This window comes from Vulpes vulpes, chromosome 4 (assembly GCF_048418805.1).
Source record: "Vulpes vulpes isolate BD-2025 chromosome 4, VulVul3, whole genome shotgun sequence".
Lineage (NCBI taxonomy): Eukaryota > Metazoa > Chordata > Mammalia > Carnivora > Canidae > Vulpes > Vulpes vulpes.
Window position 1 is genome coordinate 48,500,841 of NC_132783.1, and position 17,548 is coordinate 48,518,388.

Consider the following 17,548-nt stretch of genomic DNA (forward strand, 5'->3'; position numbering starts at 1 on the left):
TGAAGGTAGTAACTTTTCTCTTATGCATGTTCATACTCACAAGCTTTAATGAAAATAGAATTTAGTGAGAACTACAATGCTTACCTAACATGAATATTCACAGTAAGATCAGTCCCACTTGTTTTCATAAATCACAATTCAAATATAAAATGCAACCACAGCAGGTTTCATAAGGAAATACTTCATTTCACTCACAGCATCATCATTAACCTTTAAATCATCTTTTTTTCACTGAAGGGGCAACACATCCCATTATCCCATCCTGTACCCAAGTTAAATGGCTCCTTGCTGAGTGACTGAGTATAAGAGAATTTAAATGAATCAGAGCTGCAGATTGTAATCCGAAAAAAACATATTTGGGGAAGAAAAGACTTAAAAGAATCAGTTCTTTAATTTTTATGGATGTTTAAGTGTCTTGCTTAGGGTCATGCAAATGGAAACCAAATCTCTGAATACTCCTCTCTAACCTCAATACAGTAACACCAAGAATTAGAAACAACAGTAGTTAATGCTGCAATATAAATATCTGTTGGTATAAAATTATCTTTGTGTGCATATATAAATGTATGTATGTATGTATGTATGCGTATGTGTATGTGTATACATGTATATAGTCTATGGGATCAGGAATAGAGCTACAAAAACACATAAAGCATATGTCTTCTGCTGTTGCATTAAAAAATAAAAGTTGTCAGGGCACCGGGTGGCACAGTGGCTGAGCGTCTGCTTCGGCTCAGGGTGTGATCCCGGGACCCTGGGATCGAGTCCCTCATCAAGCTCCCTGGAGGGAGCTTGCTTCTGTCTCTGCCTCTCTCTGTCTCTCGTGATTAAGTAAATAAAAATCTTAAAAAATAAAAAATAAAAAATAAAAGTTGCTTCAGTTGGTCAAGATGATATTCCAACAACTATGGCTTTGCATGTTCTTTACTGGTAATGGATTATAATGTTCACATGGACATCAGTCCAATGAATGAACTAGTAGGAATACATCCTAAGTAATAAATTCCAGTTTATTGAGAAATAGGCAATACTAAGCACAAATAATCTCATTTGTGGTCAATATTATATTTTTAAGGATAAAGGGAAGTGTTAGAAACTATTAAAAAGGGTGTGAGGATACCATTTATGATCACAAATATTTTTATTAAGCCCAAGACATAATAGAGCATTACAGGGAGAACCCAACTACATCTCATCAAAGATATTATGGACTTAATAACAACAAAAGAAATAGCCTACCACCGAAGACATTCACACAGAAAAGTTATGAGAAATCCATTATGAGATTTTAAAAGGTAGTATTTCCAACAACCTAAGTGATTTGGGTCCTGTGACGTAGGAGGAGGTAGTAATATTTGCAGATTCCTTCCAGCCCTGTTATACTAAAATATATCGATTATATTCACTATACCTTCAAGATTGGCTAAATCTACTGAATCATGAGTTTTCAAGTCTATACCTGAAAATTGCTTTGCGAACTTCATTACCCTTCTAACTCCAGAGGATTCTATTACGTTAGCATCTTAGCAAATCAAGATGCCTGGAAAGTACAATCTCCAAAATTAACAAGTCTGTGATTTATAAATAAGTTTATTTATAATGATATTTACATAATAGAAACAAAACACATGAAACTCACAAGTTATACAAAGAAACTGATGTATAATAAAAACAGCAAGATAGACTGACAGGCAAAAATTTAAAGAAAGATTTATAAAGAGTTAAATATCAAATAGACAACTTTACTTCTTCTAAATTTCACTTTGTTACCCACACTGAATTGGAATTGAACAATGGCTCTCTCTTCAGGAGGTCCCATACTGGAAATTCTGGAAACTGATAAATTAGATTTTGAGAAGTGTTTAATGACCTATTTCCATGCAGTATCTAATGCTGCCTTAATATGAAGTCACATTCAGTCAGCTTTGAAGTGAAATAGCCTGTTAATCTCTTCTGCCAGGGTAGACAAATGTCACCCACGCTTTGCTGATATGTGGAGACATGGCAGGAATAAACTACTATTTAAAGAGTAAAGAGAAATGGAGCAGAAGTGACTGGGCAACAGTTTCAAGAGAAGCAAAAGCCAGGAGAGGGAAATCAATGAAAACATGCACAACAATAGGCAGAGTAATAAGCACAATTAGTGCAGTTGGGAAATGAACAGAAGGAATTAACCCATGGAGCAAGATAAGGGCTTCTTTGTTACTATTCACTGGAAAACAACTTAGTGCCTAGCCAAACAAATTTGTTTTAACAGAAATACTTGGAAGGACCTGGGGGTGTTAGTATATGGAATGCCACCTTTAAATTCAGGTTGAGTTCTTGTTGACAGTGGTGAACATCTGCTTCAAATAGCAATAAAATGAAAGCTATATAATCTATACAGCTGCATCCTTTAAACGAACAAAAAAAGAACTTCAAATGAGACAAGGAAAAACAAGACATAAGCATTGTCAAATAAGGCACATGTAAAAATCTACACACATTATCCAGTGAAAGACAATATATATATATTTGGAGGTAGAAATAATTACAAAAATACTGACATTTCTAAAGCATTAGCATATTTGTTACAAACAATCACCAACTAATCCCCATTCAGAAAACTGTTTTGTAAAATGATTATTCAACATCTTCAGGACTACATATTTGTGGATTTTTTTTTTTTTTTTTTTGAAATTTCACATGTAAGCATCTGGAGAATTCAGTTAGTGGCAAAAAAGTTGTCCATACTATGAGAAATGTAATATGGAAATTATAAAAAGTTATAAATGTTCGTAAACCCCATGGTCATCATAATGTAAATGTCCTTGAGTGCACCAAGTTGATATTTCCTCATCAATTAGGAATTCACAATTCTTAATTTCACAGGCCCATTGACGTTTTTAGTAACGTGGCTATATCTGCTGGCATAGTCCCTTCGTCACCTGCAGGTCAGAAAGGGGCATTAAAAGTTTAACACAAATATTTTACGAAATATATTTTCTCTCCCTTTGGCGAATTTCTAATCATCTTTCAAGGCTCAGTTTGCTGCAGTGTCACTCATTGTTAAAAATGTTCAAGGGGCACCTGGGTGGTGCATGGTGCAGTTGGTTAAAGCAGTTGACTCTGGCTGCTGGGTCAGGTCAAATCTCAGGGTCCTGAGATTGAACCCTGAGTGGGACTCCACCACTTAGTGCAGAATCTACTTAAGTCTCTCTCTCCCTCTTCCTCTGCTCCCTCCACCCACCGTGCATGCTCTCTAAAATAAATAAATAAATAAATAAATAAATAAATAAATAAATAAATAAATAAATAAATAAATCCCACCCCAAAACAAATAAAAACCCTTCACAAACCCCTACATATATTTAGGGATACTTCCTCTACTATGTTCATGTTCATATTGACAGCACAGTAATCTAGAGGCTAGGTTTCTGAGCTGACATACATACAGATACCCATATTAATTTGGATCATATTCTATTCATATAGCACACAGTATTTACTACTCAGGTTTACCTGATACGAACAGTTAATGTAACAAACTGAATACTGAAAACAAATCATTCTCTACACCCTTATTTTTAATCCAAAGATGCAAGCACTGATTTAGACTTGATTAGCACATCTAAACAAAACTGGGACAATGGAATACTGGTTGAAGATTAAACTGCCCACTGCAAATAAACTTCTCCAATGCTTCCCTCATATTTCAATTAAATGAGACTCTAGTATCTAGACACTTATGCAGGAAGCATCTGGCTTTTTTTTTTTTTTTAAGATTTGAGAGCAAGAAAGAATGAAAGAAAGAGTGTGTGCATGCCCAAGTAAGGGGAGGTAGAGAGAGAATCTCAAATAGACTCCCCACTGCACATGGAACCTGACATAGGGCTTGATATCACAACCCATGAGATCATGACCTGAGCTAAAATCAAGAGCCAGACACTCAACCAAATGAGCGACCCAGGCACTCCCAGGATTTTCTAAATTGGGAAAACAACTTTTATCAAAGTGATGTAGAATCTAGGTATCCTTGATTAATTCAATTAATCACTTACACGGTTTTTAGACAAACTGATTTATTAGTTTATAGTGACAATGATATAGTTGGCAATTCATAAGTATTTGTACATTGATAGCAATGAATAATTTTATAAGTTAGATGTGGCTAAAATATAGTCAAATTAATCACTTTTCTCTGTCACCCATACATACCCATTATAATCTAAAATTAGGAGTACTTTTATTTACTCTTCTCCTTTCAGTAAAAAGCATATGCACAGAAACAGACTATTCCATAAACTTATAAACTCTCAAGGAGTTTGCTGCCATCTTTGCCTTGAGGTTCATCCATAGACTTAATAGCCAATGAAATCTAAATTGAAACTCGTCCTAAATTAACTGACCGAATAACCAGACAGATCCAGAAGACAACAAGAATGCCAAAGTACAAGACAAAAAAAGACTGTACAAAATTTAGTATTCTGGGAATGAAGGGAGAGGTGGAAAGAAGGAATAGGGATGAGGAGACTCTTCTAAGTTTGAAGATACCAAAGATATAATGCAATAAGATGCAATGTGTGAACTCTGGACCTTGTCTTTTTTTTTTTAAGATATAAAAGACATGGCATAATTGGGAAAAATATATGACAATATTTTGAAATTACTGTTAATTTTCTTGGATATAATAGTGGTATTGTGACAACTTAGAGAGAATGCTGAAATATTCAGAATGACCTGCCATGTCTACAACTCACTGAAATGGTTCATGAGGGAAAAAAGGTAGATGACGCAAAATGTTTGTAACTGCTAAACTCACATTTTCAACATTTTTGCATGAAAATTTCCATATTAAAAGTTTTAAAAGGGGCAGCCCCGGTGGCGCAGCGGTTTAGCGCCGCCTGCAGCCTGGGTTGTGATCTGGAGACCTGGGATCGAGTCCCACATCGGCTTCCTGCATGGAGCCTGCTTCTTCCTCTGCCTGTGTCTCTGCCCCTCTCTCTCTCTCTCTCTGAATAAAGAAATAAATAAATCTTAAAAAAAAAAAAGACAAAAAAAAAGTAAAAGTTTTAAAAGGTAGAAAATTTATTAAGAGATTAAAGAAAAATAACACACCCAAACCAGAATCCTTATTCTAAAGCAATGGTTCTCTGGCTAAATTTAGCATGTATCAGAACGCCAAGCAGATTACTGAAATCCATTCACAATTTCTGACTCAGTAGGGATGGAAGTGGGCTTGGAATTTGCATTTCAAGGCAATTTCCCAGGTGATATTGTTGCTATTGGTCCAGAGACTGCACTCTGAAAACCACTAAGGAAAATTCTAGAGACACAAAAGTCTGACAAGCATTTGAGAGGAATCATGGTATTTATCTTTCATAGTTTCGTGGAAATGGGGGCATACAGATTGTTAACAAGAAAGCACAGAGACACTCAATTACAAATATACTTTTTGTTTACAGTGGTAAAGAACCTCACCATGAGAGATGAAAAGGGTACATGTACTTTCATTAGGTCAGTGTCAAATTATTTAAATGAAACCAGAAGCAAAGATGACAAAATCATTATAGTTAAGAAAATAACAACATCACTGTACCCTTAGCCTACCAAGTAAAACACATACTGGAAAAAACTGATATACAAATAGCTATAACAAGAGGAAAATTTCCTACAGAAAGAGTGATAAATGGGGGAACGATTCTTTATAATTAAACACTTTAAAGGTTACAGCCTAAAAGCATAGTTGAAATAAGCTGCCAATTTAAGAAACACTTGATGTGAACAGGTAAAATTTTAGACTAAACAAATTTATAGAAGTACAAATAATTTACATGAAGTATGACTAGACATGACTGGATATACACCGGTCTCATCTGAAATACCATTAAAATGCCATGGAAAAAAGAAATCAGGGGCACTATACAGAAGAAAAAGAGAACAGAAAGAGAAAAAAGAGAAAAAACAGAAGAAAAAGACAACAGTGAAGAAAGCTGTCAACAAATTTTGGAAGATGAAAAGCAAATGGAAGAATGGAGGCTGACTTTAGCAGAATGGACAAAGCAAAAACTTAAGTGTGCACAGGTAGAAAACGCAAGGTACTTCACACTTAGAATCTCACTATTCTTCCCCCCAGCCTGTGCCCCCACCCCCAAACTCAACACACGGAGGTAATGCATGGTTCCTAAAGGATAGGAAACATACAGAGCTAAAACAGGTTGAAGAATAGAACATCTAAAGCCTGCCCAACAGAGCCAGCCATTTACCCCAGATACACAAATGAAGGTTTATTCTTTGAAAAGTTTGAATCAGAAGAATGCTAGATATGGGGCTAGTAGAAGACAATAAAGCTATACTGGAATAGGAGAATAGGAGAGTTAACTATGTAAATATGGCAACAGCCCTCCCTCCTCTGCTTCTCCTTAGCTCTAAGAATGGAGTCAGTAGTCATATACTGTATCTCCCACAATCCGTATTTCACAGAAGATTGACAAATTTGTTTCGGAGGAAATGAACCAGTCCATGAAAAGCAACCTATATAGTTAAAGATGGGAGGGGGTCCAACAATTAAACTGCTGAAACCCCAATTAACTATGATAGTTCTATCTAAAGACTTACTGTTGGAATAAAATCTATATATCTGGATAGGTGGCAGCTGCTAAATGAGAATAGGTATATAATTGTTTTAACTAAATTTGAAAAGATGCCCTAACAAAACACTGAGGAAAATGTGCTGTGTTGTGGAATAGGCCTTATGCATTCACGCTATTGCTTTTGCTAGATAATGTGAAATTGGCAAGTTGCCACCTCCACACAAAGCCTACTATTTAAGTTATAATCATGCAGTTGCTTCTTACTCAAACCTTCTCTATTGTCTGCCTACCCAACCTGAAGCACTCTGAAATAAATGCTATACAGAAGGACATGTACTAATTTTACCAAACATCTCTCTCTCTCCTCAAAGACATTAAAAATATACCAAACTCTTTATAGTACAGAGTGCCCAGCAAAATACTGGGACATAGTAAATATTCAGTGGAAGTTTGGTGAGTTGAAATGAACCATGACCAACATTAGTAATATCCTTATTAGAATAATGATAAAACAGCTTGTATCCAATTAAATTTAACATTAAATAAGAAAAGCAAGATGTAAAAGACTGCATGATAACTTGTGTAAAAGGGCGAAAGAATACATATACTTATTTACTTCTATCTGCAAAAACTAAATGGTCATATGCTAATAAAAGTCAATGTGTCACCATTTTTATGGGGAAATTGGATGATAGGGTGAGAAGGAGGCTTTTGTTTGCTTTTTATATCTTTTGAATCTTGAATTATGTGAATGTATTATCTTTTTAAAAATATAAAACTTTAAAAATTATACCTTTCAAAAAGATGGAATGAAGAGGGTTCTCTTTAGTACCCAGTCTACTTCAATCTGAAATTACTAAATTTTTTAGTAAGAAAATGCATTTATTGCACTCTAGTGCATTAAGTATTTGCTGGTCAAATGAGATTAATATCAATGTTGCAGTTCTTAATAAATTAATACTATGCCATGTATTTAAATCCTTTGGATTCATATATATTACTTATATACTAAGTAAATCATAACATTGTGTATAAAATTATAGACCTAATTTTATTTGGGGGATGTTTTGGTGTCAAGAGATAAGGGATGGAAGAGACAGAATTTTCCAAAATCAAGTGTTTATATCAATTCTAGCAAAATAATGTTAATTATTATAATACTTATTGGGTACGCTTATCGTCTACCATGACATTCCTATACCGTATGGCAGTAAGGATCTGGCCCATTTTTGCTAAACTTTTGCTACTGCTAATTTGATGCTTTTTCATCAATAAATATTGAAGTTTCTGCTTACAAACAACTTACCTTCATCTACTGTGGTCATATCTTGTTCTAGTTTCAATTTCTGTTGGTTAATTTTTAGCATGGATTCTTCAATTGTCCCTTGGCTTATCAGTTTTATAACTAGTACTTCTCTAAAGAAAAAAGAAGATATGTCTGTTGGTTACTTAATATAAAATTATTTAGATACATATAAACTACATAAAACACCTTAGAGTTCAGTAAGAATAATCTGGATTATATAACAAATATATCCATAACTATAAATTGCTTTTTATTCAAACTACTTAGGATTGACATATTCTGAGCATATGTAACTTTTAAATGACCTTTCTTACTAATCTAAGATACCTATACTCCAAAAATTACTGGTAAAATTTACTACAACAAACAGTCTGGGTTCAGATAGGTATTCCATTTTTAAAAGGAACATGCTAAACAAAAACACTAAAAATAAAAATATAAATAAAAAGGAAGATGCTTTGCTTGCCAGGTTCCACTAAATTAGTACGAGAAGAAAGAAAGTGTGATGAACCACAAAGAATACACAGGAAGTTTTAGTGCCATACTAGGTACAGATAAATCTTTGGTTCTTATTAATTTCTTTTAGAAATACAGTAATATATTCCACAGAGAAGACACTGATTATTGGCTACTTACATGGATAGCAGAGTTGAGTTTATAGGTATTTGCACCTCTTTTTGGTCCAATGTCAAAATGAACCTTCATCTAAAATACCTACAACTCAAATACTGTATTTCCTAAAGGATAATAGGGTAGCAATAGTATACATATTATTAAGTCTATCTGGCACTTAAATGGTCTAACAAACAAGCCTTTTCAACTAATTTTTTCCAAAGGGGCTGAACCATTGATAATATTTTGTTTCCATCAGCTGCAGAACTATTTGGGGGGTGGTGGGTGGTTATTTTGCTTTAACTAAAAGACAGACAATATTCTACTATTCTGTACAAATTAAATTAGCATTTAGTTAAAAATAAATTTCAATTCAAAACACTTACTTAGTCTGGCCTACTCTGTGGCATCTATCTTCTGCTTGTTTGTCATTGTAAGGGTTACAGTCAATATCATGAAGTATAACAACATTTGCTGAAGTTAGGTTTATTCCCAGTCCACCAGCTTTTGTTGACAGTAGAAACACAAAGATATCCATGTCGGTGTTAAACTCGTCAATTAGGTGAATCCTATAAAATGAATATATTAGGTTAAATTTCACTAAAATGTGTATAACTAAAACTAAAAACAATCACACTACTTGGAAAAAACCCCTGATGATGTAAATGGCAATATAGTTACTTTTCCTGCAGTTATTTTATTGATAGACCTTCCCAATTAACAAACTTCTTTTCTATACCATTTCTCTTTCTCCTAATTCTTACTTTAATTCAACTATTCAGGTTTGAGTAGTCCTAAAGAGTTATTTTCTCCTTTGTTGAATGACTTCTAGCTTAATTTAGCATATGGCTTTTCAATCTTCAGCCTTCTGAGAAATCTGTTAGTGGCTGCTCTTGCTACCAGATGAACTAAAGATCTCAAGATCAAACTAGTGCAGTGTATTCTCTTTTAGCATGACTTCTATCTTTAATGTAGGAAAAAAGATTCATTTTGGCTGATAAAAAATAAACTAAAAGATATAATGCAGTTTAAACATACTAGAAAAAGTATTCCCCCCTTTTTTGAAGACAATCTTTTACTCTTTGGGAATTAAAAAAAATAAAAAAACTAAACTCATTCGATTACTATTAAAATATGAAAAGCCCCAAATTTTAAAACAAGTTTCAAGGTAAGGTGCTTCGAGGCTCTGAATGAATTTTAAAGGAGAAAAACATTATAAATTCTAATCAGATATCAAAATAGATTTCTATACAATTCAGATCAGAAATTTAGAAAATTTTCCTTAAAGCAATGATTTGAAATAACCATACAAAAGACTCAAAGCAATAGAATTCAATCAAATTTTTTACATATATTTAAAATTCTAACATTTACTCTTACTCTTTGAAAGGGAGGTGGAGATTTTCTGAAACTAAAGTGAAGTATACCAACCTTTCAGAAATCTGAGTCTTCCCATCTAATCTGAGGTATCTATGCTGATGATGTTTTAAGAGAACCTCTAGAATATCCAGCATCATGGTAAATTGGCTAAATAATACAACTCTATCACCCTGTGAAAAAATATATATGATTAGATACATGGAAAAATAAAATTATAAGTATCTAATGATCAACTGCTTCTTTAATAAAAATCAAATCATCATAGCAAAGGTAAATTTCTTGTTATACATAAGTAACTTCTAACTTCAGACCTAAAATTTAATTCTCAGTTTTGGTTTTTAAAGACAGTTAATGAAAACTACAGAAGTACTATTTAAATTATGATCCTAACAAATTTAAGCGATTTCATATATAAATGGGTAGTAGTACTTAAATAACATGGTATATTCAAAATACTAATTTTAAGGCAATCTTACAGATTGTCACTTATGAAATAATGACATTTAACATTATTTTTTAAAAATCATCAATCCTGGGGAGAGAACCTGAGTGGCTCAGTTAGTTAAGCGTCTGCCTTGCCTAAGGTCATTTCTTCAGGGTCCTGGGATTGAGCCCCTCGTCAGGCTCCTCGCTCAGCAAGGAGTTTCCTTTTCCCCCACCCTCTCCCTCTGCCTCTCTCCCCAGTTTGTGCTCTCTCCCTCTCTCTCTCAAATAAATAAAATTTAAAATAAAATAAAATAAAATAAAATAAAAAATCAATACATATGTATTCTACTAACTTCTATCTTTCTTAATCAGGAAAACATATCCCCAAATATATCCCCTAAATGCTCAAATCACTAATTTCTAGAAACATGCATAACAGACATAGGCTAAAACTTCAAGAAAGTCAAATCATGCCAGAATTATTTTAAAGAAGTTTAACTGCACAAACACAAGAGGAGTGGCATTCTTCATTACCTTCTGTTTCAATTCAGATAAGATGCATCCTAAAACTCGGAATTTTCCAGAATCTAAAATCAAGTCCATATCTAACTGGAAATTATTAATATGTCGATACTGTTTACAAAGTACATGTAATTCAAAGTCTGTCATAACTTCCATATCCTCAAAGATCAAGTCAGGGTTAGCCTCACAATGTGTAGGTTCCTTAAAACAAAACAGAACAGTACACACTTCAAAATGAAGATATAATATTTATTTTCTAGGTACAATAAAGGGGTAAAAGTCTTTATTGTTTTAGGGATAACATCCTAAAATATTTAGAGATGAAATAATGTCTAGAATTTGGGTCACAATAATCCTGGGGAAGAGTCTAGATGTAATGAGAGTAATGCCATTCCAGATAACTGTAAAAAAATGGGTGACTATTAAATGGGCAGAGGATTTCATTATACAATTCTCTCCACTTGCAGCACGTTTGAAAATTTTCCATAATAAATTTAAAATAATATAAAAACATTTAAAAAAGAAAATAGTTGCTTGTAACACAAAGACTATAAAGGAGAACTACAGGTGAGTGCTAAGGGAGAATGAGTTTAACCTTATGTTTAACAGTGTTAATAAAGCTTAGTGTTAATATACTACAAAATCCTTACCTTTAGCATAAGCTGAGACATTTCCTTGAGCTTTTCAGCTGTGTAATATTGGCGATGTAATAAAGGATGATTGGCCATTTTTCTCAACTGCATCATGACATTGCACATTTCTGTGCTTTTTTCTGTGATTCCAAGGGCACACATTAGAAACAAAACACAAACAAAACCCAAATTGACAGCTGTTTGCTGAAATAGATCTCAATGCAAATAGTTTAAAATTATTTCTTCAAATTCTAAGTAATTTTTTAAATTGAGCAAATCCCACTATAACATGATTAAACAAAATGTAGCTCCAGTACAGGATTATTTTTCACATGAAATTGTAAAAATCAGATTATACCCATGTTATTGATAGATTTTTTCAATCTGTTGAAAAGACCCAAATAGAGTTGCTCCTGTTTCTCTGACATTGCACACAATTCAATTTGGTCTTTCTTGGGGGGTAGCTGCTTGAGAACCTGAGAAAGGAAAACAGTTCAAGCAGATCATTTAAATAAAGAAAACAGTTCTTTAAAAAAAAATCATAATAAATATGCAGATAAGTTACCTCTTCTTTTACCCTTCTGAGAATAAATGGTTTTATAATTTGTTTTGCGTGTGCTATTCTCTCCTTTTCATATATACTTTGCTCATCTGCTGATTTCTAAGTAAATAAAAGAACATATCCTTTTAGAAATTACTCATTTAATGATCACAGTAACAATATTATATAACATGAAAGTCATCCTCAATACAATGAGTTATTTTCCACAGAAACTCACTTCATTCTGGATAGAATTTCACATTTCAACTGTGGACTATAATCTACTTCTTCAACCTCCATATATATTTTGAAGTTTCATGTATTCTGCTGAGCTAATAAAGCTGAATGTTCTAGGATGGTGTTCAGAAGTTTAAGTCATAACTAATGAAATATAACTAATTACCAGACAAGCTCTCACGAAAGTGTATGTGTACTTTGTATGTTTAAGGGGGGGGTGGGGGGGAGGAGAAGGGGAAGAGAAAGAAAGTTAAGTAGAAAACTTATTTGTAGAAAATGACCCCAAAAGAAAGCTGGTGCAGGTGATATAAAATATGTGATCTAAAAGACAGGGATAGTTCCTAGTCAAGACTTGTTAACTTTGGAGAATTAAAGACATGAAATTTCATTCTAAGATGTGAAGAAGTCCTCCATATTCTATAATTTACTAGGCCATCAAGTGGGAGTGAATTCATCAGTGGAAGTTTAAAAGGCAGTTAATTTGCAGTGGAAGAATATCATAAAGAATTTTTGCAAAATATACGTGACTTGAAAGAGAGTCACGAATCTATATAAACATTGCTTTACTGGAAAATTTAGAAGTGCCTGAAGGCTATACTGTCCTTTTTCTTTTTAATGCTTATTTTTTAAAAGCCTTATTTATTCATGAGAGAGGAGGGAGTGGCAAGAGAGGGAGAGTGGGAGTCTCGAGTGGACTCCCTGCTGAGCTGGGAGCCCGACATGGGGCTCGATCCCAGGACCCCAAGATCATGACCTGAGCTGAAATCAAGAGTCAGATGCGTAACCACTAAGCCAACCAGGTACCCTGTACTGTACCTTTTCTAAGCAACATGCAGAAAATTACTCAGATTTTCTTCGAAATAGGATTTCTTGAGTGTAACTGTAAGAAACTGTTAGTTTGGGGTACCTGGGGTGGCAGAGTAGGTTGAGGGTCTGCCTCTAGGCTGTGGCTCAGGTACTGGCCTGCAGGTCGAGGGCTCAGCCAGGAGCCTGCCTGAGATTCTCCCTCTCCCCACCACATTTGCACGCTCTCAAATCAATCAATAAAACTTAAAAAATTGTTACCTTTGAATTTATGGATTTTTATTTCAAAACATATTTCCCAGTACAGGAATTTTCTAGATATTCTACCTATGTCCAGTTCTATAGTATACCTATAAAGAAATGCTACTAATTTACCTAATTTTTGTAAGGTAAATGCAATAACCAAACTTTCCCCATTTATTACAGATCTGAGCTCTCCACTAATTTAAAATTGTCATTTCAGAAATTTAGGATATTAAAACCAAAACTTCTGGATACTAATTACAGAAGTCATCAATTTATCTCCCATTGTATTTTAGCTGACTCCCCAGTTCATCCAAGTATAGGGATCTCAATTACTTAAATTTATTTGATAATGCATATACACTATGAAAAGAAAAAAAGACAAAAGGCAAAAGAGAAGAATGGCCTATATAAACCACAAAGTAACATATTTGGAAGAAAATACAAATTTATGCTTACTGTCTTAGAAGAAAACATTCTTCGTATTTCACTGGTGCTACTACTAAACATGTGTGGCATAACAAAATTCAACAGTGACATGAGTTCTAAGAGATTATTCTGTACAGGTGTGCCTGTGAGCAGCAATCGGTTATTTGCCTGTGAAAGTAAAATTTAGATTAGCTTTTTTTTTTTTTTAAAGAGCCAAGTCCTTCTTGTCTATATTCTTCAGTAGGAAAGAAAAAATTAAAACCATTATTAATAATGTAACATTCTGTGATGAAAGACTAGTAATTTAGAAAAATTATCATCTATTTTATTTTAAGGTACAATGTATAAAACTAATTAATGGTTTCATTTTGTAAGTGGGTACCTAGATTGTACTTGATATTCATAAAGTTTATCATATAGAGCAGGGGTTGGTAATTTGAAGCTCATGACCTAATGGTTTTTACACACTTCTTTAAAGGGTTATAAAACAAAACAACAAAAGCAAAAAACAAGTAGCAGAGGATGGCTCATGAAGCATAAAATATTTATTTTCTGGACCTTTACAGAAAAGTCCACTGACCCCAGAAAAAAAGTACTAATACATTAAAACATAACTAAAACTTCATTATAATTGGAAATATTCACAAAGTACTCTCTTACATTAATTGTCATTAGGTGCTGGTAGCGGATGGAGCCCATATTCTTCAGCATATGGCCCTCATCAAAAATCGCGTAATTAAGTTTTAGCCGTCGAAACAGACTACGATCATCAGAACTGCTGATTGCACAATTATACCTGTCACCAAAAAAAGAAAAAAAAAAATTCTCTAAGGCTATCCCTTTAGGAGCCTGGACCACAGTGAGCCTTCATGTTTTGCAAAATTATTTTTATTTATACATTTCTAATAGCCAGTACCTGAAAGATACTAGACATAGTAGGTGTTCAAAAAATTCTGATGCACTTGTATACAATCATTATTTAGTCACATGTAACCAAGTTATAAAAGCTGCAACGGGTAGGTAAAGGAAAATTTTAATGTTATAATTAGACAACTTCTACACAATGAGGAAGAAGCCAATTTGTGTAATCCACAATTGTTAAACACTTTGCTTCATTAACTGTTCTATTTTCAGAACAAAAGCAAGAAAAAGAAGGCATGAAATGAAGATATTTGTTAAAAACATAATTCTACTGTATTAAACTAGCAGAGTACAACATCCAAGAAAAAAAGTTAATAGTAGCTAGCAGTACTACACTATATATGAAAATGAAGTCCATTTTATGTTGAAAAGATGAATTTTGGATTCATCTTTTAATCATAGCCTCCTACAGAAGTCAGCAGAAGGAAATAATAACTAAATACTGTCAGTTAATATGAAGCTTGAAATAACCTACATTTAAAAATGCAACATGAAAGCATTAGATTCTCTGCTAGATATTTACACTAAATGGTTACTACCAAGTAATGACTAACTTATTCAAAGTTTTATTTTCTATCCTATTTTAACTACGTTTTTTTCATTTAGAGTGAGATTCTGCTATATTTAATACTAATTATTAATATTAATAATTAACACTTATGAGTTAAAATATTACAAATCTTTTTGATGGGATATCTTAAATTTTACTTTAATACAAAGAGTCCTCTCTTTGGACTATGCTATTGATAGCATAGTCCAAACTATGCTATCAATCAAGTGGACAAAACCTTTTTATAAGCGCTACCAGCCACCTGTTATACTAATAAAAAACTGAAAAATGCCTGAATTCTTAACCTAAGTCATTCCATTAATTTGTTGCATAGTTCTTAGCACCAACTTCATATTACTAATACATTACAAATATATTTTTTTAATTTGATAACTATGCAATATCTCCCCTCCAACATTTTTTTTCTCAATACTTACGTGGTCACAATTACATTATATTCTTCATATTTACTATGGATGTTATATCTAATTTGTTTACGTTCTTCTTGAGAGCCTACAATTTAAAAACAACACACCCATACTGGTTACATTTACTGTACTTTACTGTATTAGGATTTTAAAAATATTTCCAATTAAAGCAAAATGACATTCTTACCATAGTAACAGAGCACCTTTAAAGTGGGGCACCATAAATTAACTTCCCTTAACCAGTTATCTAGGAAACAAGAGAGGCATTACTTGCATCTTCTGTAAAAGGTTAGATGTATGCAGTGAAATGAGTTCTAAACAGAAATCATTCTTTTGCAAAATAATACAAGATTAAAAAAAAAAATCACATTTTTACTCCTAATGTTTAAAATAATTTTGAAGAGGCAGAAAATGAAAGGTAGAGAACTAACCATTATATTTACAGGTGATGATTAAATTCCAATTTAAAGAGTTTTTTTGGATTATGTCCACACATATATTCACTTACACTAGTCTACATCTAATCAATTAATAAAGGAGCAATTTCAGTGGGAATGAACTGTATAGTTTCTGATTCAATAAATGTTTAATTAACAATTTAAAAGCACTTGTTTCTCTTAAATTACTCAAATTTTTTTTTCATTAAAACAACTGGTTAAAAGTATTAGAAAAACAAATTATCTTATCGATGGTCCTTGATCCATAATAATTTAAAAGCTGAATAACTGACTTGTATTTAAGTTATTTTCTTTTAAAAGATGTCTGGTACAATCAAACACACATACATACACATACTAAAAGGGGGAAAAAGTGTTAAGGACCACAGAATTAATATTCACCTTCACAAACTAAGAAATCACACATAACAGTTTTCCTTCTCCCTATATAAAACACTATACAGTCAAGTATGGTTGTTCACAGTATTACAAACCTATAGTTGATGCGGGAACAACGATCAAATGAGGACCTTTATTACCCTCCTGAAAGAGGTATGCCAGGAATGCAATGGCTTGAATAGTTTTTCCTAGGCCCTAAAATTAAATGTTTAAAAGACAATATATGAAATTTAAAAACAAACAAAAAATACTGGAAAACACAAAAGGAAAAATAGTATTTCTGATTTTATTTTTGATTCCCCATAATGCAATCCTGTAAGAACTCTACTATGTTCTTAGTTCTCAGTGACAGATAAAACAGATCATAACCTCCAAATGATACTATGACTTAGTTTAACGAGCAGGTTGTATTCTAAGTGCTAGTTAAAAAGTGACACACATGAACATGGAAGAGCTTTGCAATGCATTTAAAGGACATAATTTTGGTAGTTTGGTAGTTAAAACAAATTTTAATACATACTGGGTAGATTAAGAACAATGTTCTAGTGACTAATTGGATTTGAACATATGCCCATCCTATTACCCACTAATTTCACTTCTAAGAGTATATTCAAGAGATAGGAGAACATAAGTCCACAAAGAGACCGGAGAAAGAATGTTGACAGTAGTTTTATCATGATAGCCAAACACTGGAATTGACTTAAATGTCCTTCCACAGAAGAATGATAAACAAGTTGTAGCATATTTATACTAGGGACTACTTCATGCCAATAAAACACCAAACTACTGACACATATGATTCTCAGTAACTTTATCATGCACCAAATGAACCAGAAACAAAAGGTATATAGTATATGGCTCTATTTATATAAAATTCAAAATTCAAAAAAAAAAAAAAAAAAGCTATGGTTTAGGCATCCAAATAACGGTGGTGGTAACAACTGAAAAGGAGCATGAGGGAATTTTCTGGGATGATGGGAATGTTGATCTGGGGAGGTAGTCACATGGGTGCACAGATACATTAAAAAAAAAAATCACGAAGCTGAACATTTATGCATTTTACTACAAATAAATTATACATCAATGAAGGTTTTTTTTGTTTTGTTTTG

At 33.0% G+C, this 17,548-nt stretch overlaps 1 protein-coding gene across 8 annotated transcripts in view; it reads right to left on the minus strand.

The window, feature by feature from the left end:
- Positions 1-1,572: 1,572 nt before the first annotated feature.
- SMARCAD1 (SNF2 related chromatin remodeling ATPase with DExD box 1) overlaps positions 1,573-17,548 on the minus strand; it is a 77,385-nt gene continuing 61,409 nt past the window's right edge. For all 8 annotated transcript variants that reach the window (XM_026015598.2, XM_072755648.1, XM_072755649.1 and 5 more), the window contains exons 12-24: positions 16,535-16,634; positions 15,791-15,850; positions 15,613-15,688; positions 14,365-14,500; positions 13,735-13,872; positions 12,016-12,111; positions 11,809-11,926; positions 11,469-11,590; positions 10,831-11,019; positions 9,922-10,040; positions 8,877-9,059; positions 7,879-7,988; positions 1,573-2,927 (exon numbers count right to left, since the gene is read on the minus strand). In XM_026015598.2, the coding sequence (XP_025871383.1) occupies positions 2,866-2,927; positions 7,879-7,988; positions 8,877-9,059; positions 9,922-10,040; positions 10,831-11,019; positions 11,469-11,590; positions 11,809-11,926; positions 12,016-12,111; positions 13,735-13,872; positions 14,365-14,500; positions 15,613-15,688; positions 15,791-15,850; positions 16,535-16,634 (1,509 nt within the window). In that variant the 3' untranslated portion in view covers positions 1,573-2,865. The remainder of the gene's footprint in view (positions 2,928-7,878; positions 7,989-8,876; positions 9,060-9,921; positions 10,041-10,830; positions 11,020-11,468; positions 11,591-11,808; positions 11,927-12,015; positions 12,112-13,734; positions 13,873-14,364; positions 14,501-15,612; positions 15,689-15,790; positions 15,851-16,534; positions 16,635-17,548) is intronic.